The sequence below is a fragment of the Paramormyrops kingsleyae genome, chromosome 11 (genome assembly GCF_048594095.1).
Source record: "Paramormyrops kingsleyae isolate MSU_618 chromosome 11, PKINGS_0.4, whole genome shotgun sequence".
NCBI classification, from domain to species: Eukaryota; Metazoa; Chordata; class Actinopteri; order Osteoglossiformes; family Mormyridae; genus Paramormyrops; species Paramormyrops kingsleyae.
The window spans coordinates 3067377-3089708 of record NC_132807.1 but is presented as its reverse complement, the minus strand read 5'-3'; the positions used below and the strand labels follow the sequence as shown (position 1 = coordinate 3089708).

At 43.7% G+C, this 22332-nt stretch overlaps 1 protein-coding gene across 1 annotated transcript; it reads left to right on the top strand.

Annotated features, from left to right (window-relative positions):
- Positions 1-4815: 4815 nt before the first annotated feature.
- LOC111848108 (E3 ubiquitin-protein ligase SIAH1A-like) lies at positions 4816-16646 on the top strand. The gene is made up of 3 exons (XM_023819864.2): positions 4816-5101; positions 13730-13788; positions 14750-16646. The coding sequence occupies exons 2-3, from the start codon at positions 13779-13781 to the stop codon at positions 15598-15600; spliced, it is 861 nt and encodes a 286-aa protein (XP_023675632.1). The 5' UTR covers positions 4816-5101; positions 13730-13778; the 3' UTR covers positions 15601-16646.
- Positions 16647-22332: the final 5686 nt, after the last annotated feature.

Below are 22332 nucleotides of genomic sequence, written 5' to 3'. Positions count from 1 at the left end.
TTAACCAATCAACAAACAGCGGCACAAGGAAACGGGCAACAGGTGGAACTAATAACTAATGGGCACAGAAACTAGGGAGCTTTACAAATAAAAAAACTAGGCAACATTAACAGGGAATAAAGCCAGCCTCAAACCCTCGACCAACAGGATTCAGTTGAAGCCATAAATGCAGCCCACTGAGCTGTATGGCAGTCAGGGAAACACAAGAAAACTTACAAGGGTGGGAGGAGTGACAGGACAGGCTGGCCAGTGACACCTGCTGGCCAAACAGGGAAGAGACACAAAGGGTATGGTCTCTCTGACCCTGACAGAAATGTTCCTCAGAATCATTTCTGGACTTTAAAAGGTACATTTACCTACAGCTATGTGATACAATTGGCAGACCCTTCAGGGTACAGCCACAGTGACAAGCAAAAGTACAATTCTTTACCGTTTTTTTTCTTCTCAGAGTGTAGTTCCAAACTTGTGCTTTAATAATCATGTTGAAAAGATCAAAGACACACTTCATACAGTTCAGAAATATGGCAAAAAATAGTTGATTTCTTACAATTTTGTTACTAAAAAATATATGGGATTAGTTTGTTTTACGGCTTTGCTTTAATTAAGCAAATATCTCACACTTCCTGACCTACAGTGAACTCAAAATGCCATACAAAGCATCACAGCTGCAATGTGACGGCGTAATAAAACTTTTTATTAATTATTTTATAGCTTAATTCTTGTCAAAACATTTGTGATTCTTCATTAATGTTGGTCATACATCAGAATGATGGCTGCCCAAATTTTTTTTTCTCCTATTCTTATTAGGTTCTCGCTTTGTTAGAAGTTGCTGTGTAGCTCCTGCTCCAACATTACTTACACTTGTACCTGGGCATCCTTTGGAAGCTCAGCCTAGCTGTACTTATGCTCAATTGTCTCCTTGATAGCATGTATATTTATAATTTGCCATTTTCCTGACATGTACATCGCTTTCGACAAAAGTGACTGTTAAATACGTTTAATGTAAATGTAATATCCCTAATGGTAAAGTCACAGAGATCCAGATTTGAAGCCAGTATGATTAGTCAAGGAGTCTGTTGGAGTTTTATGTTCTGGAGTATTTATATTCTTGGACCAAACGATTTTTAAGGGTAATTAAAACAGACTGCAAGGTTGCCTACTGATTTATACACTTCTGAATAACAGAAACAGTAAGAAAAACGAGTGACGACAACTGATATGTACAGCAATTTGATTTAGACTGTGTAAGTGAGCATATCCTGCCCCCTGGTGCTGAGGATGTGCAGAACAACTCTGAACTGCACAAACTGTGTTGAATGGGATTTTATGTATGAACTTGTGTGTAGAACTATGGAGGCACAGTAACAAAAATGAAGCAGTAATGGATAAGAGGGTGCGGCTTCACGCCTCCGGGATTGTGCGGTTGAATCCATGTAGAATTTCTTTTGGCACTGCAAAAGTCCAAAAACATGAACTGGACTGGTTTTCCCAAAGCGCAACCATGCGTTTTTCACTGTTGCCAAGACGACTTAACTGCACTCATAACGTCTTTGAAAGACTAACCCCAAAGCACAGTGACACAGAAGGACTGACAAGACAGTCTTTTCAGTTGGCGGTTTCTTTTCATAGACAGTTATTTGATGTGACCATTAGATGGCGGTGTGTATTTAAAGCTGTGTCAGTAACGTTTACGGGTGAAACCTGTCTATGCTTGCTTCAGAGAAAACAACACCATTACGACATACTTAACATAACACTATATTTTTCTTTGTCGAAACAGACAAGGGGGTGTGCTGAATTACTCTCAGCACCCCTACTTCCAGCGTTTATCTGTACTGCAAGTATGGTCAGAGAGCGTAGCGACAGAGCAGGCAGGGCAGGCAATGGCCTAGGATCTCGATCCGGGAGGGGGGCCCCGAGGGCGGCTGATTACATAGCACATTGCAACCACAAATCTACTTTATTTGTGTATGTGTGTTGTGAAAATAAAGGTCTTGTGTTTATTAAATTCTTAATATTATAAATGTACACTTCACAGCAAAAAAGGTAATGAATGTTAGCATGTTGGGGGAGGGGGAGTTGAAGACCCCCACAGAGTTTTTTTTTGTCTAGAGCCCCCAGAGTCCCTTGCCTCTAAGTATGATTAATTTACTAAATGGGTCTTGAATAGATGCTATCTTGCTTTGGGATTCTGCATTTTGCAAATATTTTGCATTAGCCAATGACTTAATTTAGCTGCGCTGAATTCTATTCCATTATAGATAGATAGATGTAACTATCTTGTTCTATGCATTCAGTATGCAGTAATTACAAACAAGCATCATCTGAAATAACACAGTATTTTTACATGCTAAGCATTAACAGTGTGTGACTCTGTAGGTTAGAACCTGAGGTCTTTGGTCAGAAGGTTGTTGGTTCAAATCCTGTGGTTTTAGTGTTCAACACTTCAGTACAGCCTTTAACCCCAAATGCTTCAGGGACTGGCCAACCCAGCTTTTTCCAATGTGTGTTGCTTTAAAAAAAACATCTTCTAAGTACATAATGCAAATGTGTTACTACTGCTGCAGTCGGCTTGGTGGCTTAGAGTTTACACTTAACCAGTTTGTGTGGGTTTCCTCCTACAGACCAAAGATATGTGGTGCTTCCTGGGATTCCCATGCTAAATAAGTCATTATTAAAATTGGACTATGTATTGTTGTTGTTGCTTTTTAAGGCACTTCTTTAAGGCACTCTAATTAAACCAAGTGAATGCAGATAGATCATCATAATCTCAGAACCATTCTTGTCTCTTCTATCCAGCAAACTCATTTCCATCTTTCAGTCTTTTGCATCTAAACAAATAAGCGTCAGCCATGTTGCGCTATTGTTTGTCTTTGAGCTACGGGAACCATTAACCTGTAGAAAGCATAATCCCCTGTGAGGTTTTGGTGATGGTTAGCATGTAGTGCTGATGGTTTTGCACATGCTCTTTGGGGGAGGGTGCATCAGTGGGTTGAGATGCTGTGCTTGAGATTAGTAGGTTACCAGCTCAACTCCCAGAGTATTTTCACAGTTGGGCCCTTGAGCAAGGCCTGTATCCTCCAGATGCTTCCAGATGATTTCCCTGCCTTCTCAATTGATTAAAACTGTCCACTAAATAAATGAAGCATACAGCACCCACAACACACTAGGAGGCTTCACAGATTAGTATAAACACTTTAGAATTGTCCAGCTAAGGCACTGTTAGTATGTATTGCTCACAACTCCCCTGGGAGAGCTGAGGAAAATTAATCTGTTACACATAATTAAAATTTTGGGAGCCAACATTCCAATCCATGATGAGCACTAATTAAACAGACAAATAATGTGGCCGTCTGTGGGAAAGAGTGCCCATGGGGATACAGAGTCCTTGCCGTCCCCCCGTCCCCCCCAGCTGGGCTGCTGGGACAAGACAACAAGCTTATATAACTGTACTGTAGTGTTTTATTACACCCCCCTCGCATGGGGACCCGTTACCTACAGAGCAAACTATGAATTATCGCACTAAGCAATTGACAATACAGTACACAGAGAAATTACACGTCTGTGTACAGTGGTACCTTGACACACAAACTTTATTCGTTCCAGAAGGCTGATCAAGTTGCGGTTTTGTCGAGGTTCAAGTCAAATTTCCCCATAAGAAATAATATAAATGAATTAATCCGTTCCAGACCCCCCAAATGACTGCCTATCTATCTAATAATTTAGTCTCCTGCAGTCTTCTTTGGTTTGCTGCTATCACTGCAAACTTTCTTAGGGGCCATGATTGCTGTATCACTAAATGCACAAAAAGCAAAAAAAAATTCACACTGAGCATAGGAAAACGGCTATCGCACAACGAATTCGGTCGAGAGTGAGACGATTCATAGGCATCAGTATCCAAGTAGGTCCGTTTGCCGACCCATTTCGAGATCCGAATTGGTAGAGTTGAACGCATCTAGACCAATATTAGTTTTAGCAGAAATTATCGAGTTCCAAGATTTCACAAAATCAAGTAGAAAAAAAATCAATAGACTCTTTCGACGTCCGAGTTGGTTTAGTTAAGAGGCGTTCGAGTTCCAAGGTTCCACTGTACTTAAAAGGAGGTTTTACATATACAGTTCACTACAGTTTTAACTATTAGAACACTGATTTAGTACATTTAATTGTGGTAAATATATAACATATGCTGTGTAAAACATATGTATACACTATACCCATAAATGTATTTGTTTTCTGTAAAAGAGGATGATTATTAAAGTTTAAGTTAAAATGACATTTTAAAGTGATGCCTTATTTCCTTTTGGTGCTTCTCAACTCACAAGAGGCTTGGCTGAGTGTATGAACTGAAAGATATGTCCCTCAGAAGGTGCTTCACTCAGAGAAGCGCACAGATGGAGGTCTTGTACAGTATGCCTGGAGTATGATTTGTATAATAACATGCCAAGTAGATGGACATTAAATGTGCTGCATGGATTAATATGCATTAATAAAACGTTTGGGGACTCCATCTTCAATTTAAGTGCTGCAATAGTAAGACTGACCCCACGATACATTTTACAGGTCTGTTTAAGAGCCATATTTGGGGAACAGATAAGAACCTGGAATTAAAGATGGGAAATTGTAGGTTAATTTTAAAGTCCGCATATTCACTTTTGGCGTCTCTAATTATCTATTACAAAACATCCTCTGGAATTAATTTGTCTACATAGTTTACATCAGCTCTGCTCTGCCCTTGCTGCATGCCCCCCTTTAAAAGCGGAACCGCGCGGGTCGTTGCTATCATATGGTCCCCGCGTTCTCGTTCTCTGACAGCGCGCGCCCCAGTTGTAGAAAGCTTCGGCTGCGGTCCGTGCGCGAGCCAGAGCGCAACCCCGAGTTCAGTGGCCGCGCGAGCCAGAGCGCGACCCCGAGTCCGGCGGCCGCGCATGCCGTGTTGACATCGTAGGTAAAGAAACGGAGGAAAAAAAGAAAAAAAAATCAAATCAGAAGTAAAACCTCAGTTTAATCCCATCAGATAAATCAACGGATAAAAGACAGAAGCAGGAGTGAATGCAGTGCAAAATATCCAACAAAGGACACAAAATAAAACCGGCCACTCGAGGTAAGAGGCTGGACCAGGGTTTGTTCCGCGTCGATTTTCGGTCATGGGAAAGGAGCAGCCTTTCGGCTTTGTGTTCGCAGGCTAACATGCTAACACGCTAACAACGGACGCGTCCGTGTAACTAGCCGACTACTTATTTAGTTAGACAGTCAATGCAACAACCTCGGCACACTAGTTAAAGATGAACAAAACTGCCATTGGAGGTTTCGTGATAATCCACGTACCGGAGAGGCTCCGAGCAGGCAGGTTGCGGCGTTAGGTGCACGGGGACCGTGACGTGTGGGTCCCTCTGCGATTAGCGAGCAGTTGATTATGGTTGTCAAACACCACTGTATGGCCTGTTTTTGGGATTGGCAGCTTGAAAATGGAGCCTCTGGCGCAGCTGCCGGGCTGCGGCCTAGCTACGCCTCGTGACTTGCGAAGCCACGGTGTTTCTCTGCCTTATGGGCCGGTTGGTGTTTCACCCAACCCGTCTGCCGAGGTAACGACCGGGCTACCCGGCGTATGAGCCATCTGCAAACAACCCCAATACCGGCACTTATCCACCCACTTCTGCTGCTCAATTAACTAAAACTCTTAGCGCTCCTCAGAGGGAAGGGAAGCTGTTCCGAGTGACGGCTGAGCGGTGGCTGTCAATGTTTACCTCAGGTCTCCGTTTTTACCCCGCACCCAAAGCAAGCGGGAGCTGATTCACTGTTCTATGTGTATATACTCGCTGCCAGCGTAGCGGATGAGGTGTCACACATTTCGCTTCTCCGTTTTTCGTTTTTTCTTTTTTCTTTTTCCCTGTTAACGAAAACGGACCAGCTACACCCTGCAGCCACGACTTATGTCTCATAGACAATCAGTTCTATTGCCTCTGTGTACGAACCGTTAAGTGAACGCAGTCTAGCAATTAATAACTGGCCATTGAATTAACAGAAAGTCTTCCTACGGTGTCATTTTTATTAAACCATGAAAGCAGTCGAATATCTAAATTACTCTGGATTAATACAATTTGATATAACTGCGGGCCTCAAGGAGAAACGATGTGCCGGGGTCAAGAAGTCGATCTCAGTACCATGGACAGTGCTATAAAACACTGTATCAAATCATGTAGAAATAAATATATAATTTCTGCAGAAAATAATAATATGCTTTCAGGTTGCTTGGCCGCTGTGCCATAAGGACAACATAATTCCTCTAGACTCTAGAGTATGGGAAAATGCAGCCAAACATAAAACAGTTTTCACTATATATACTGCCAGATTAAGAATGACGTAAAGCTGTATATGTTTATTGTTTCTGTATGCATGTCTTCCGAAAAAAAAGATTGAATATAATGTTTAGATGATGTTCATTTGTAACACTGTTAATAATGGCATGATCACTGAGGATAAATGTCTGAGGACAAAGTTGCTGGTTTTCCAGAGAGGCTTGCAAAATAAATGTAACATCCTAACGTCGTTTAGAAACATTAATTTAAACCATTTCATTAACTGAGGTTGGGAATGCCATTTACATCAGGTTAACCTGATATTTGAGGCATTTGTCTCCTTACATTATTTTTATAGCTTTTCCTATATCTTGTGTTTTTGGTGTCACTGGTTGTAACATTTTGTGGGAAGTTCACTGAGGCTTGAGCCTGGCTGGTTTTGACTTTCCACTATTTTGTGGTTTAATAACACTGAGCAACAGAGAGAAGGAAAAGGACTTAAGAGAAAGGAGTAACTAATTTAGACAGACACCATAGGAGCCTCTCTACACACCTTTTGCTGGTGGGAAAGTGTTGTTAACACATAATTATTTTGCTGTTTAGGAAACGCATTTGTATATACTTCGGGTGAAGTTCTTATCAGTACAACCTAGGGCTGCAACTAACGATTATTTTGATAATCGATTAATCTGTCGATTACTTTTTCGATGAATCGATTAATCGGATGGGGGGGGGGGGGGGCAAAAAAACAATTTGATTTCCAGCAATTTTTAATAACCCAGTCTGTCTTTGTACAAAAGTTGTTTCCAGCAACTCACATAAAAAACAAATGTATGCTACATTAAGAGTATACAAAAAAAATTAATAATTTGTAGCAGCTGAATCAACGTAATGAAATACACAAAATCTTGTTTTATAAAGTGCAACCAGCATGGTGCTTTAGATAATGTATTCAGTACTCCAGTTTTTTAATGTAAAAGCACAGACTACCGCTGCTGCTACTAAGAATATTATTAAATAATTGTCTAATGTTATTTAATGTTGATACACATATATGACAGGGGGAGAGAACACGCCAGCGAGTATGTCTGCATTTATTACGGACAAATAAAGTAAACATTTATTGCGAAGAAAAAGCCTTTTCCGCATCTTACGCTAAAAATTACTGAGCAACGCAAATAAGACGATTGGTGCCCGTGAACGGCAGGCGGCAAATTTTGTTTTAAAACGTGTCCGGTTGTTTCAGCATACTACAGTGATGAACTGTAAATAAGATAAATAATATAAGGCTATTTAGTTTGTTTAATAAAAGGACAAGATATAAACCTGTTCTATCGGAAAGGTAGCCTTAAATGACTTCTGTTGCGATCTGGAGCTATATAGAAAATGAAATTAAATAAAATTAACTTGGGGCGCCCACCTAATAGAATGGTAGGGTAAACACGTTGTGGTATACTGTATGTAGCCGCATTTCTAGCCCCATAATAGCTGATTGTGTTGACAACCACGACTTCCCCTGCGTTCATTTAAACACATGTGCGTGTGTGAAGGGACGGGGCGGGTAACGCGGCCGGCAATAACGCCATTGGTTGCAGTTATTAGTTATCCAATCCGACAGTAAACGGCTCATTAATAAGAATATTCTCAGAGTTATGGTCTCGAAATAAAATCCCGAGTCCTTGACAAGAACGAGTACAAATACGGCTGCTTCAAAGACAAGATCGAGACCTTCAAAAACTGGTCTTGAGTACTACAACATTTGATATTACTATAAATTTCTATCGTGAAGAAATGAAGCAGTGGTGTAGTGGTAACAAGAAATTTAAGGTGGGTAAACTATATGCACAGCAGTAAAAACGGTGGGTAACTATACCATTAACATTAGTGATCTTAAAAAAGGTGAGTAAAAGCTGTTTTGTAAATTTAAAAGGTGCGTAAATGGCGTTTATGTGCATTTACTTTTTTCTTTTATGGCGGTCGGCATCCAGCTTAATGGTACTTTACTGCCACCGCGGCTTTGGTTAGCTTACTGCTCCCAAATTAGGAGGTTGCCACTGTACTTATGTGTATAATAACGTAGACCCAACTAATCGATTATTAAATTAGTTGGCAACTATTTTAATAATCGATTTTAATCGATTAAATCGATTAGTTGTTGCAGCCCTAGTACAACCTTAAGGTCCATTTTAACAATGATTTGCTGAATCACTTGTGAATAAAAGCTGAATGTAACTTCTCTGCCTAGGCAAATGTGTTTAAACTGCTTGCCTAGTTCAACGGTATTCAAAATAACATGTTTATTCTAGGGATGCACCGATACCACTTTTTTGGAAAATGAGTACGAGTATGAGTACTTGCATTTCAGTACTCGCCGATACCGATACCGAGTACTTAATAAAAACATGGTTTAAATTTTCAGGTAACAGCTTTAGTCATATAATTTAACAAAAAAAAACAAGGGACTAGTTTGGAATTAAGAACATTTATTTAAAATGAAAAGCATGTTGTATGCAACATATTACAGAATAAATAATTATAAAAAAAATTTAAACAGTGGCAGTGCAACTCAAGTATTTTTTTCAGTTTGTTGTAAACTTGACATTTCAGGTCCAGAAAGTAAAAATCCAAACCAGGGTTTCATGTCAACCAACCAGTTGAGTACTCTGTGACTGTGACTCTTTATGCTCAACTGGTTGGTTGAAATGAAATCCTGGTTTGGATTTTTACTTTCTGGACCTGAAATGTCCACCTCTGGTAAACTCTGCCACTTTGGACAACACAAGGGGCATTAATAAACAACTTTGCTATTTAGTGCACAAAATTTGAATTAACTAACAAGCACTCGGCACCTGTGATTAACCCCTTACACGCCGCTCAAACGTTGACATTTCTTAGACCGTGGTATCGGTCCCCGGTATCGGGGGACTTTTAACGAGTACGAGTACTTTAGAAAATGTGGTATCGAGGCCGATACCAGATACCGGTATCGGTATCGGTGCATCCCTAGTTTATTCCTGTGCAGTACTCACATTTGTCTGGGTTAGGGTAAGGGTGAGTAATTGTGCCTTGATGACCGACAAATATGGGGATAATACAGTATATATTGGACTTGTCTCTCTTTGTTACGGTCTATATTAACACTGAGTTTCTCATTTTATGTCATAACAGTATCTTTTTGTGTTCCAGAAGTGTAGATAAAATGTATGATGCTTCCATTAAAAAGGTTTCACCATTGATAGATATAAGCTGTAATATCACAACCTCATTTTCCACACACTCCAAGACTTTTATTTATGTACCTGTAGGGTAAGTAGGTTTTAGTGACTCGCATCTGTGTTGTTTTTTTTACCTATTAATGTAAAGATCATTTTACTACAGTTGTTAAGAGCTAGTTGGTATAGTTACAAGACTTTTATGAGTGAGTGCAAAATGATCAAAATTTCTTACACTATAAACATATATTGTTTTTTTTACAAGATTAATTAATGCAAATAATAAGCAGCTAAATTTAGTTACATGATGTCTTAAGATTCATTTTAATTTCTGGGCTGTTCATATCCTAAAATGGCACTTTCATGCTTTCAATACATGAAAAAGAAACTAAAGCCGAATGACAATAATTTTAAAAATGCAAGGTTTAGCAAGTAGCTGGGGTTCTGATTTACCCTATAGTAAGGGCAGGGCATGTTTTACTGTTATATCTAACAATGAGGAACACTCCTGTAGACTGTAGCTCTTACAACTGGTTGATTTCTTGTCATTTCTGTTTTCCATGTAATTATGGTGTGTGTCCGAATTGGTGGTTGCATTAGTGGATGGGTATGAGCAAATAAGTGTATGAGTGATTGATTGTATTTGTCTGAGTGCATGTGGGCATGCTTGTCTACACACCAGCGTTAACTGTGTTTACTGCACTGTGCAGCCTTTATCTATGAGCAGACTGTGACAGTGGGTCACAATGAGACATGGGTTCTCTCATTGGAAAGTAGCAGAATTGAGCATAGACATCAGGTTCAAATATGGATAGAGTGTTGCATTGGCCTATAAAAGGGAGTGGCCAGGTTGGCAGTTTTCAGGCTCAGAAATCATCATTCAAAAGTCTCTCTTTGTACTTTGTGTTTTAATTATTCTTCGTATTCGTCGCACTTTTTATTGGAGACACTTTTCAGTTTACTAATCACTTCTGGTCAGGGTTGCAGGATGTACTGTAATCAGGGTTCTACATAAGCCATGGCCCAGGGTCAGTAAAAAAAGTATGTCGGTCAAGTTGATTGGCTGCTAGTCACAGTGTAGCATGTTGAAGATAACTTATTAGCTAGCTGAGTAACTTATTTCTCATGAATGATGTTAGGCACAAAATGTGACCATGTCACATCACATCGGCCAGTCAGCTAGCGACCAAACCTCATTACGTAGCCAAGCTATGCTACAGTAACCATCTGCCTTAAGCATAGCTACACTGGCTAGCTAATTTATGAGACTTTAATGTTTAGTGTCCGTTGCGAATACAAAAATATACAAGTACTTACAAGACCATACTCCCCATATTCATTAGTGCTTTATGGCCCTTCCTGCTTTTGTTATTATCCATAATGACATATGTTATCCAATATCCAAGCCTCTCGTTCAAATTGCAGAAGCTGGGAGCAATTTGAGCTGTCGCGGACATGTTTGGTACTCAGAATTACTGCTGCATTGTGAATATATTGCATTGCCCTGGCGATGGTAGCCATTTATTTCAAATCTCCTTTGCCATGTGAAATTGCTGTTTACCTGTGTGGTGTGTTTACATTTACAGAATAACCAGATGAAGGTAATCATTAGTTTGAATGTGTTATAATGAGTTGATTCCTTTAGTAACCTGAAACCAGTAGCAGGAATAGCATTTAATGGACAATCCCACTTGACAAAGCGCACGCAACTGTGAGACGAAAAAAGCAATGGATGATTTGGGAGTCGCTAACCTGGACTGTCTTGCAAACTCACTGCAGCTTGTTCCATCGCAACTAAATGTAACTGAGCTGACACCAATGGGAGAAAAATTGTGTTCAAATTTTAAGCATTCGCCACTTGTGTATACAGTACTTGTTTTGAAGATATTCATATTGAACCGCAAATGCCTCAAAAACGCTTAAAACAAGACGTACAAATGAGGTGGAACAGTACGTTAGGTGTGTTTGTAGTAGCCTAATTAAATATTTTTTGTCCTACATTTTTTCCATCTGTATTTACTAGCTTAAAATTAATATATAAAGTATAACAAAGTAAAAAGTGCTCTTGTATCGGTATCGTCAGCTGTGTATCGGAATCAGATTGGAACTGAAAAAATGTGCATCGGCCTATTAGTAACTCAGTTACTCCTCAAGTTCAAATTATGAACAAATATACACTATATAGATAAAAGTATTGGGACACACCTCTGTCATTGAATTCAGGGCTTTCATTCAGACCCATTGCTGAAGGTTTGTAAAGTCAGGTTTACAAACATTTGTGAAAGAATGGGTCATTCAGTGAATTCAAGCGTGGTACTGTCATAGGGTGCCACCTTTGCAATAAGTCAGTTTGTGAATTTTCTTCCTTCTGGGTACTTCACAGTCAACTGTATCATTGCAAAGTGGAAGCATTTAGGAACAACAGAAACTACGACATGAAGTGCAGAGCATGTAAAGCAACAGAGTGGGGTTGCTGAATGCTGAGTGCTATAAAAATTGCCTATGCTCTGTTGACTCAGTAACTGCAGAGTTTCAAACTTCCTCTGGCATTAACCCCAGCACAAAAACTGTGTGCCAGGAGTTTCATGGAATTGGCTTCCATGGTTAAGCAGCTGCATTCAAACCTCACATCACCAAGTGCAATGCCAAGCATTGGATAGAATGATGTAAAGCACGCCACCACTGGACTCTGGTGCAGTGGAAACATTTTCTGTGGAGTGACAAATTTTCTGTTTGGCAGTCTGATCGACGAGTCTGGGTTTGGTGGATGCCAAGAGAACATTACCTTCCTGACTGCATTGTGCCAGCTGTAAAGTTGGTGGAGGAGGGATAATGGTATGAGGTTGTTTTTCAGGGGTTGGCATAGGTCCCTCAGATATGGTTCATTAGAGACCAGGTAGGATGGAAAACCTGCTGGACGCCGGCAGTCCAGCATCAGAGTTGCCTACCCCGACCTAAGAAGAAAATGGTTTGGTTCTTTATTGTTTAGATGAATCATTATACAAGATATATACATGAATATTAAATTAATAAGTTTTATGGAAAAATATCCCAAGGGCCAGGGGACCAGTGGTGGAAAACGTTACATTGGATACCAAGTAGCTTCTTCATAATAGTGAGGGTTACGTTTTGAGGATTCCCATGAATGTGAAAATTCATGTATAACATTTGGGCGCCCCTAACGTCAACCCATAATAGTCTGCTAGCCTGAACAAAGATAAAAAGTCTATTACCAATTTCTAAACAGACAGTACTGCACTATACACTTTGCCTTGTCTTTTCTTATCTGGACCTTTTTGTATAATCAACAGACCATCTAAGCCAGTGTTTCTCAACCCAGTCCTCAGCGAACCCCAGCCAGTCCACGTTTTTGCTCCCTCCCAGCCAATCAGGAACACCGAATAGCTGGTACAGGTGCGCTGGGAGCTGGGAGGGAGCAAAAACGTGGACTGGCTGGGGTTCGCTGAGGACTGGGTTGAGAAACACTGATCTAAGCTATGGCCCTGTATGTACAAAGGCACCACTCTATGCATTGGGAACACTACATTTTGGACTCATTATTAAAAATCAAAATTTCCAGCACTGAGAAGCTAAAACGTTGCTGCAAGAAACAGAAGATACTATGATACAAAGATACGAAGATGCACGGCATACCCAAGCAAAGATACAGTATGCAAGATACAGTATGCATTTACACTAACGAGTATTAGTATCAGTATTTATATATTGTATCATTTTTTTGTGATCTGTATTGTTTTTGGCTTATGTGCACTGTTTGAGTTTCTGCGATTTTTCAACAATCTCCAAAAATGTTCCCATTTAATTGTTCTTGGCCAAAAATAACCAAAAATGGGAATGTCAAGTCCACGGTTCCTCTATTATGTTTCTTGACTGCATTCACATTCGCTCAACTTCTACTCTCATACATTGTTCTCTACACATTTCTAATGACTTAGGGTTGTACTCCCCTATACAGTATTGTACATACACATATTTTTTAGGATCTATCCACCAACTTCCATGTACGAGTATTATACTTTTACAACCCACATTTGAACAGTTTTAAAAGTAAAGTTCAAGGGTCATCTTGGGTTTCTACATGTCTGTCTATATGTGTGTATATCTACAGCTGTCTGTTTATATGCTTGTCTCCTCCCATCTGTGTCTACATCCATACCTTGAGCAGCATGTCAGCTATGTCTGTTCTGCTTTGCATTTCAGAAACACCTCCCCAAATTTTCCAAAGGAGATCAACATAACTGGAAATCATATGGACGAAGGCAAGCGACTTGTCTTTTTACTGTCATTTCGATTATTGCTTTGTTTGAGATGGAGGTTCATGCAGGTACAGACAAAGTTAGTAATACGGAGACTGCAGTAAATGGTTCAGTGTGCCACCTTCTGGAAAAGCCAAATTTAGTCTCAAAGCGTGTGGGGGAGGGACGTGACTGTGATGCACCCCCTGTTTTCAGTGTGTAAGCCCATGGGAGGGGCCTTGTCAGGGAGGCCTGCTGATTCTTGTATTGAGGCTGATGTTTGCTAAACCATGGAACTGCACTGATGTACAGCACTCTGCAAAGGTCTTTAGCAATCAAAATAAATGTTTAAAGCTATTTATCTGTGTAGTAAGTGTACTTTTGCTTTGAACAAAAAACACAATTTAACATTAGAACATATACAAATAACAAGAACTAGAATAACACAATAAAAACTAGTAAGAAATTCTTCTGTTCTCCAAAAAATTGCGGATATCTAGTTTGATGGCTAGATGAACACTGCCATTCCATGTATTTAAATTTCGCCACCAGCTCACTTAACTAATTTAATTAATTAAAAAGTCAAGTAAAAAAATACGTGTGTATTGGATGGTTGCCGCAAATGCTGGCGTGATTTTTAGCAGAAGTTTTGAAATGGCTAAGCTGACACACTATAACAGGCATAATAGTATGGTTTTAGCCCAACATGAAGATCATTTAAACATCATTTTCTTTAGTTGCCAAAGACTTCTGCATAGTACTGTACATCTGTCTGTCTTGCCTTTATAATCTCCATTTTTCTAGTCCTAAATGTGTAGAGCTAGTAATGTACACGTTCCTGTAATTTACTCTCTTTTAAATATACAGGCATTTCCTCGTCCTAAATTTCCTTCTGGATAAATAAAATATCTCGGTCTGTCTGTCGGTCTGTCTGTCGGTCACCCCCCCTACCCCCCTCTGATCACTTGATCCTCCCGTGATGCAGAAATGAGTCGCCAGACCGCCACAGCGCTGCCCGCCGGAACATCAAAGTGCACTCCCTCCCAGCGAGTGCCAGCGCTGCCGGGCACCACTGCCTCCAACAGCGACCTGGCCAGCCTGTTCGAGTGCCCCGTCTGCTTCGACTACGTGTTGCCGCCCATCCTGCAGTGCCAGAGCGGCCACCTGGTCTGCAGCAATTGCCGGCCCAAGCTTACGTGCTGCCCCACCTGCCGTGGACCTCTGGGGTCCATCCGCAACTTGGCCATGGAGAAGGTGGCCAATTCTGTGCTGTTCCCCTGCAAGTACGCCTCCTCCGGTTGTGAGGTCACGCTGCCACACACAGAGAAGCCGGAGCATGAGGAGCTGTGTGAGTTCCGGCCCTATTCCTGCCCCTGCCCTGGAGCATCCTGTAAGTGGCAGGGCTCACTGGACGCCGTCATGCCCCACCTGATGCACCAGCACAAGTCCATCACCACGCTGCAGGGCGAGGACATCGTCTTCCTGGCCACGGACATCAACCTACCGGGCGCCGTGGACTGGGTCATGATGCAGTCCTGCTTCGGCTTCCACTTCATGCTGGTGCTGGAGAAACAGGAGAAGTACGACGGCCACCAGCAGTTCTTTGCCATCGTGCAGCTCATTGGAACACGCAAACAGGCCGAGAACTTTGCTTACCGCCTGGAGCTCAACGGACACCGCCGCCGACTCACCTGGGAGGCCACGCCCCGCTCCATCCATGAGGGCATCGCTACGGCTATCATGAACAGCGACTGCCTGGTGTTTGACACGTCTATTGCTCAGCTGTTTGCCGAGAACGGTAATTTGGGCATCAATGTGACCATCTCCATGTGCTGAGTAGCATACATGCAGAGCACCTCTTCAAGGACACCTGGGAGTTCTGTTCTTTGGGAGAACTTTCCTCTTGAACTTACCCATGGTAGTGCTTAGCAGCTATGTGTTGGGCCCACATGTGAGTTGCATGGGTAGTTATTGTTGCAGGCCCTGCACTGAGGCACAGATCTTTGTCACCTTGAAGGGATATTGGTGGGCCCAGGAAATAGGAGACACCCATGTGGAGAGCCTGCAGATCAGCAGATCTTCATTGCAGAAACTCTGATTCCCTTGAATATGACCCAGATTGTGTGCTCTTTCTAGAAACTACACATTTGCACCAACTGTAATTCTCAATAATATTTGGACTTTTTCCAAGCTTCAGTTAGTTGTGTGTTAGCTAGCATTGATAAGCTATGACGGGGAGGCTGGGCATTAATTCCTCTGCAAAACAGCCCGAGGCGCTTCTGTGCGAACGTAAAGGGGACTCGCACGTCACTGGTGGATTAGCGGGAAGGAGGGGGGTGTTTTTAAAGCTGTGGGATATTTGAAGCATCAGAGGGCTGGTCTTAGTTTTCTAAGTTGGTCTAATTTACATGATTTCAGTTCCATTCAAGGTGAAATAGCAGCTTGTATCAGTCTTGTTTAATTTTTGTTCCTACTGTTTTCTTGATTTCCATCAAGGGAAACAACGGTACAGATTTTGCTCTGTGGACAGATCCGCTGGCTTAGACAAAACGTGTCCTGACACTGCAGCTGTGGTTTCCGCCTTTAAGCGTCCACCTGCCACTGGGACCATTAATGCCATTCTGTTAATAATATTATTGTAATTATCATTTTTGTAAGGAATTTTAAGAAAAGATGTTGTAAAGCTGTGGATAATTTTGTGTTTGTAGGCTGATCGTTCTTTTAAATATACAGCTTTTTTTTTTTTTTTGTCCTGTCCTTGCAGAGCAGAAGGCTGACAGATCCCTCCTCAACATATAGGTCTGTTCAAGCTATATTCAGTCTCTGTGCATCACTACAATTTACTTTCTTTGTGTCATTAAAATAAATCTATCTTTTTCATACCTCTGTGATGCTCATGTTTGATAAAAGCTGCCTTTGTTGGGAGGGGCAGGTTTGTTGTTTCTGCGGTCCCATTCAAAAAGTCGCTTTGTGACCCCCCCCTTACCCTGGTGTAGTGACTGCGACCCCCATACCCTAGTGAAGTGACTGTGACCCCGTTCCCTGGTGTAGTGACTATTTGTGACCAGCAGGGAGAAGGTATGGTTTGAGTGGTGGTAAACTCTGTTTTTAATTTCAAGATGTGACAAAAACTGCTTACCACTCCTTGTCACTAATGCCCTTGTTAGGGTTAATCAGGTTAATGCAGTAATGTAAGAAATAAGCTACCTTTCATTCCCAGCAGTTACAGCTGTTTCTATCTATACATTATTTCTTATATTTCCCAAGTGTTTTACAGATGAAATACGGCTGAATTTTTCATTGAGGAACTGAAAATCAGTACCATATATGGTGCAAAAGCAATGCCCACTATGCACCTTGAATGAGAAGTATTTCAGCTAAAGACCCAAATCCTTAACCAGTACACAAAATGCACTAAAATTTTGTACACTAAAAATTATTTATCCCCATGGGGAAATTCTCTTTTTACGCCTCCCTCAACTTGCTCTTTGTGGAGTAAGTTGTCCACAAAGGGCAGCCACCCCACCTGTAGTGGTGCCCAGGGAGCTGGGGGTTAAGTGCCTTGCTCAAGGACCCGCAGATGTGCTGAGGCTGGGTTTGAACCGGCAACCATCTTATTACTGGTACACAGGCCTAGCCCCTGGGTGGTGATAGACCCAATGGAAATTATGATTTCATACCAAACTGACAGGCATCCTTCCAGAAGTTCAGTTCTGCAAATAATAATTTATTAAAATAGTGCAGAAAAAGTTCTGCTTCTTCACAGAGTTACTAAAGCAGCCGGCGCACTGCTGCTCTTTGAGCCCAGGTGTGGACGGTACCTGTGACATGGGACCCCTTCCTATCATCCAGGCTGATATGCCCTGGCCGCAAGGATTACGATCACTATCCGCAAAAAAAATGTAACAGGAGTACTATTTCTGTCACTAACAAAGCTCCAGATGATGAAGCCGGAGGAGAGAGTCTGTGTGTGACAGGGATGGCAAAGATGCTGCCTACCTCACCTGTTAGCCTGATGTAAAGAGGTCTCATCCGTGACATGAGTGACATCTTCACCTCATACTACATATGGTGGCTGAAGAATCTGTCTGTTCTCTAGGTGAGATGGACACACGCTCTATGGGCAGTTATTAGACACCTACTTAACCAAATGTTTTTGAGTTGTGGGAAGAGACCATTGCAAACTTCAAGTAAACAAGGACACTCCAAAGAGCAAAGTCTAGGGTAGGAGTCAAACCCCCAGTCTGAAGGTATGAGGCTACAGTATTAATTCATATGTGACCTTGCAATTTCAAGATTAATGTAATTAAGTATATGTATTAAACACCTGAAAACTCAATGAGCCCTTTTATTGTTAAGAATAGTCTAGGTATCAGGCCCAGTTTAATAGGTGCAGTCTGAAAGCCTGGCCCATCCCAATGACAGACCTGTTTCATCACAAGACTGGGCAAATTACCATTTTTGTTGTGATTAATGTAGTAAATAGGAAGGAAACAAGCCATTTTATGAGACCGATTTTAACCGTACATCAGAAAGCTGAAGCTGGGCGTACTGCGTTCTCACAGGAGTCCATCTGCTTGCTACTGCATGAGAACAAAATATATGGACTTTTTGAACAACTGAAAAAGGAGGTCTGGGGTGACTTTCCAGAAAGCGATCAATCGAATAACAGACAAGATAACAAACAACATTAAGTAAAGAATGAGTGAGGTCTATGTGTGTTTCTAGAAACCCTTCGTTATTCCGGACTCAACAAACAACTTTAAGTAGAACTTTGTTGGCTCCTCCCCCGCCTCCGCGTGACAAAAGCACAGACTATTGATAACAGGAATATCAATCCCATGTATTTCAATAGTGAAATATATTATATTATTGACATACCAGACATATGCAAATGTAAATAAAAATATAAACTAATTAGAAAATCAATTAAACACACCAAAGCAACCAAGATTAAGACCAAAATAAATTTGACCTATTTGGTGAAAATATAAAAATGGGCTCAAAATGTGATGTTGCTTCCTTGTAAAAAAAAAAAAAAAGGTGAGCAGCAATAGGAAAAGGAAGTAACACTTCTCAAAAGAAGCCTTAAAACAACTGGAGGAGGTGGTCGAAATATATATTTCATCCATCCATCCATCCATCCATTATCTTCTGCTGGATCCGACATTGGGTCGCGGGGGCAGCAGTCTCAGCAGGGAAACCCAGACTTCCCTCTCCCCGGCCACTTCATCCAGCTCCTCTGGAGGAATCCCGAGGCGTTCCCAGGCCAGCCGAGAGACATAGTCCCTCCAGCATGTCCTGGGTCTTCCCCGGGGCCTTCTCCCAGTGGGACATGCCCGGAACACCTCACCAGGGAGGTGTCCAGGAGGCATCCTGACCAGATGCCCGAGCCACCTCATCTGGCTCCTCTCAATGCGGAGGAGCAGCGGCTCTACTCCGAGTCTCTCCCGAATGACCGAGCTCCTCACACTATCTCTAAGGGAGAGCCCAGCCACCCTGCGGAGAAAACTCATTTCGGCTGCTTGTACTCGCGATCTCGTTCTTTCGGTCACTACCCATAGTTCATGACCATAGGTGAGGGTAGGAACATAGATCAACTGGTAAATCGAGAGCTTTGCCTTTTGGCTCAGCTCCTTCTTCACCACGACAGACCGATGCAGCGCCCGCATCACTGCTGTCATTGCACCGATCCGCCTGTCGATCTCCCGCACCATCCTTCCCTCACTCGTGAACAATACTTAAACTCCTCCACTTGGGGAAGGACCTCCCCCCTGACCCGGAGAGAGCACTCCACCCTTTTTCGGACTGAGGACCATGGCCTCGGATTTGGAGGTGCTGATTTTCATCCCAGCCGCTTCACACTCGGCTGCGAACTGCTCCAGTGAGAGCCGAAGGTCACGGTCTGATGAGGCCAACAGAACCACATCATCTGCAAAAAGCAGAGACCTAATCCTGAGGTCACCAAACCGGACACCCTCAACGCCCTGGCTGTGCCTAGACATTCTGTCCATAAAAGTTATGAACAGAATCGGTGACAAAGGGCAGCCCTGGCGGAGACCAACACTCACCAGGAACGAGTCCGACTTACTGCCGGCAATGCGGACCAAACTCTGGCACCGGTTGTACAGGGACCGAACAGCCCTTATAAGGCAGCCCGGTACCCCATACTCCCGGAGCACTCCCCACAGGGCTCCCCGAGGGACGCGGTCAAATGCCTTCTCCAAGTCCGCAAAACACATGTAGACTGGTTGGGAAAACTCCCACGCACCCTCCAGGACCCTGCTGAGAGTATAGAGCTGGTCCGTTGTTTCACGGCCAGGGTGAAAACCTCCTGAATCTGAGGTTTGACTATCCGATGGACCCTCCTCTCCAGCACCCCCGAATAGACCTTACCAGGGAGGCTGAGGAGTGTGATCCCCCTATAGTTGGAACACACTCTCCAGTCCCCCTTCTTGAAGAGGGGGACCACCACCAGAAGCACCACCCCCGATGTCCACGCGATGCCGCAGATGCGTGTCAACCAAGACAGCCCTGCAACATCCAGAGCCTTGAGGAACTCCGGGCGGATCTCATCCACCCCCGGGGCCCGGCCACCGAGGAGCTTTTTAACCACCTCAGCGACCTCTGCCCCAGAGATAGGTGAGTCCACCCCCAAGTCCCCAGACTCTGCTTCCTCGTTTGAAGGCGTGTCGGTGAGATTGAGGAGGTCTTCGAAGTACTCCTTCCACCGACCAACAATATCCCGAGCTGAGGTCAGTAGCGCACCATCCCCACCATAAACAGTGTTGATGCTGCACTGCTTTCCCGCCCTGAGACGCCGGATGGTGGACCAGAATCTCCTCAAAGCCGTCCGGAAGTCGTTCTCCATGGGCTCGCCAAACTCCTCCCATACCCGAGTTTTTGCCTCAACGACCGCCAAAGCCGCATTCCGCTTGGCCCGCCGGTACTCATCAGCTGCCTCCGGAGTCTCACAGGCTAAAAAAGCCCGATAGGACTCCTTCTTCAGCTTGACGGCATCCCTCACCGCCGGTGTCCACCAGCAGGTTCGGGGATTGCCACCGCAACAAGCACCGACCACCTTACGGCCACAGCTCCGGTCAGCCACCTCCACAATGGAGGCGCGGAACATGGCCCATTCGGACTCAATGTCCCCCGCCTCCCCTGGGACATGGGCGAAGTTCTGCCGGAGGTAGGAGTTGAAGCTCCTCCTGACAGGGGATTCCACCAGGCGTTCCCAGCAGACCCTCACTATACGCTTGGGTCTTCCAGGTCTGACCGGCTTCCTCCCCCCACCAGCGGAGCCAACCCACCACCAGGTGGTGAGCGGTTGACAGCTCCGCCCCTCTCCTCACCCGAGTGTCCAATATATGCGGCCGCAAGTCCGATGACACGACCACAAACTCGATCATCGAACTGCGGCCTAGGGTGTCCTGGTGCCAAGTGCACATATGAACACCCTTATACTTGAACATGGTGTTCATTATGGACAATCCATGACGAGCACAGAAGTCCAATAACAAAACACCACTCGGGTTCAGATCGGGGGGGCCGTTCCTCCCAAACACGCCCCTCCAGGTTTCACTGTCATTGCCCATGTGAGCATTGAAGTCCCCCAGCAGAACAAGAGAGTCCCCGGGAGGAGCGCTCTCCAACACCCCTTCCAAGGACTCCAAAAAGGGTGGGTATTCTGAACTGCTGTTTGGCGCATAAGTGCAAACAACAGTCAGGACCCGTCCCCCCACCCGAAGGTGAAGGGAGGCTTCCCTCTTGTCCACCGCGGTAAACCCCAATGTACAGGCGCCCAGCCAGGGGGCGGTAAGTATGCCCACCCCTGCCCGGCGCCTCTCCCCGTGAGTAACTCCAGAGTGGAAGAAGGTCCAACCCCCTCGAGGAGGTCCCCTCCTTCGGCCACTGCCCAACTCGCACTGCACCCGACCCCTTTGGCCCCTCCTATAGGTGGTGAGCCCATTGGAGGGGGGACCCACGTACCTTCTTCGGGCTGTGCCTGACCAGGCCCCATAGGTGTAGGCCTAGCCACCAGGCGCTCGCCATCGAGCCCCACCCCCAGGCCTGGCTCCAGGGGGGGACCCCGGTGACCCGCGTCCGGGCGAGGGAAAACGTAGATCCGTGTTTTTACTCGTCATAAGGGGTCTTTTTGAGCCGCACTTTGTCTGGTTCCTCACCCAGGACCTGTTTGCCTTGGGTGACCCTACCAGGGGCATAAAGCCCCAGGCAACTTAGCTCCTGGGATCATTGGAACACGCAAACGCCTCCATCATGATAAGGTCTCGGCTCCAGGAAGGGAAAAATATATATTTATAATTATTGCAGTGTTGTGCAGCATACTACACATAACAAGAACAGCACAGCAACATTCAGGGGGAAACCTTAGAGCTCTCAAGGTCTTGTGTAGGACCAGAATCTTCCACATGCCCAAAGCACCCAGTACAGCAGTGTCTTTGGTGTTCAGTCGCAGCTTGGGGATTAAAAACTGGAATCAGCAGGTATTTCCTAAGAGGATACCTGCTGTCTCTCAATAACCAGCCACCAGCAAACACACCATCC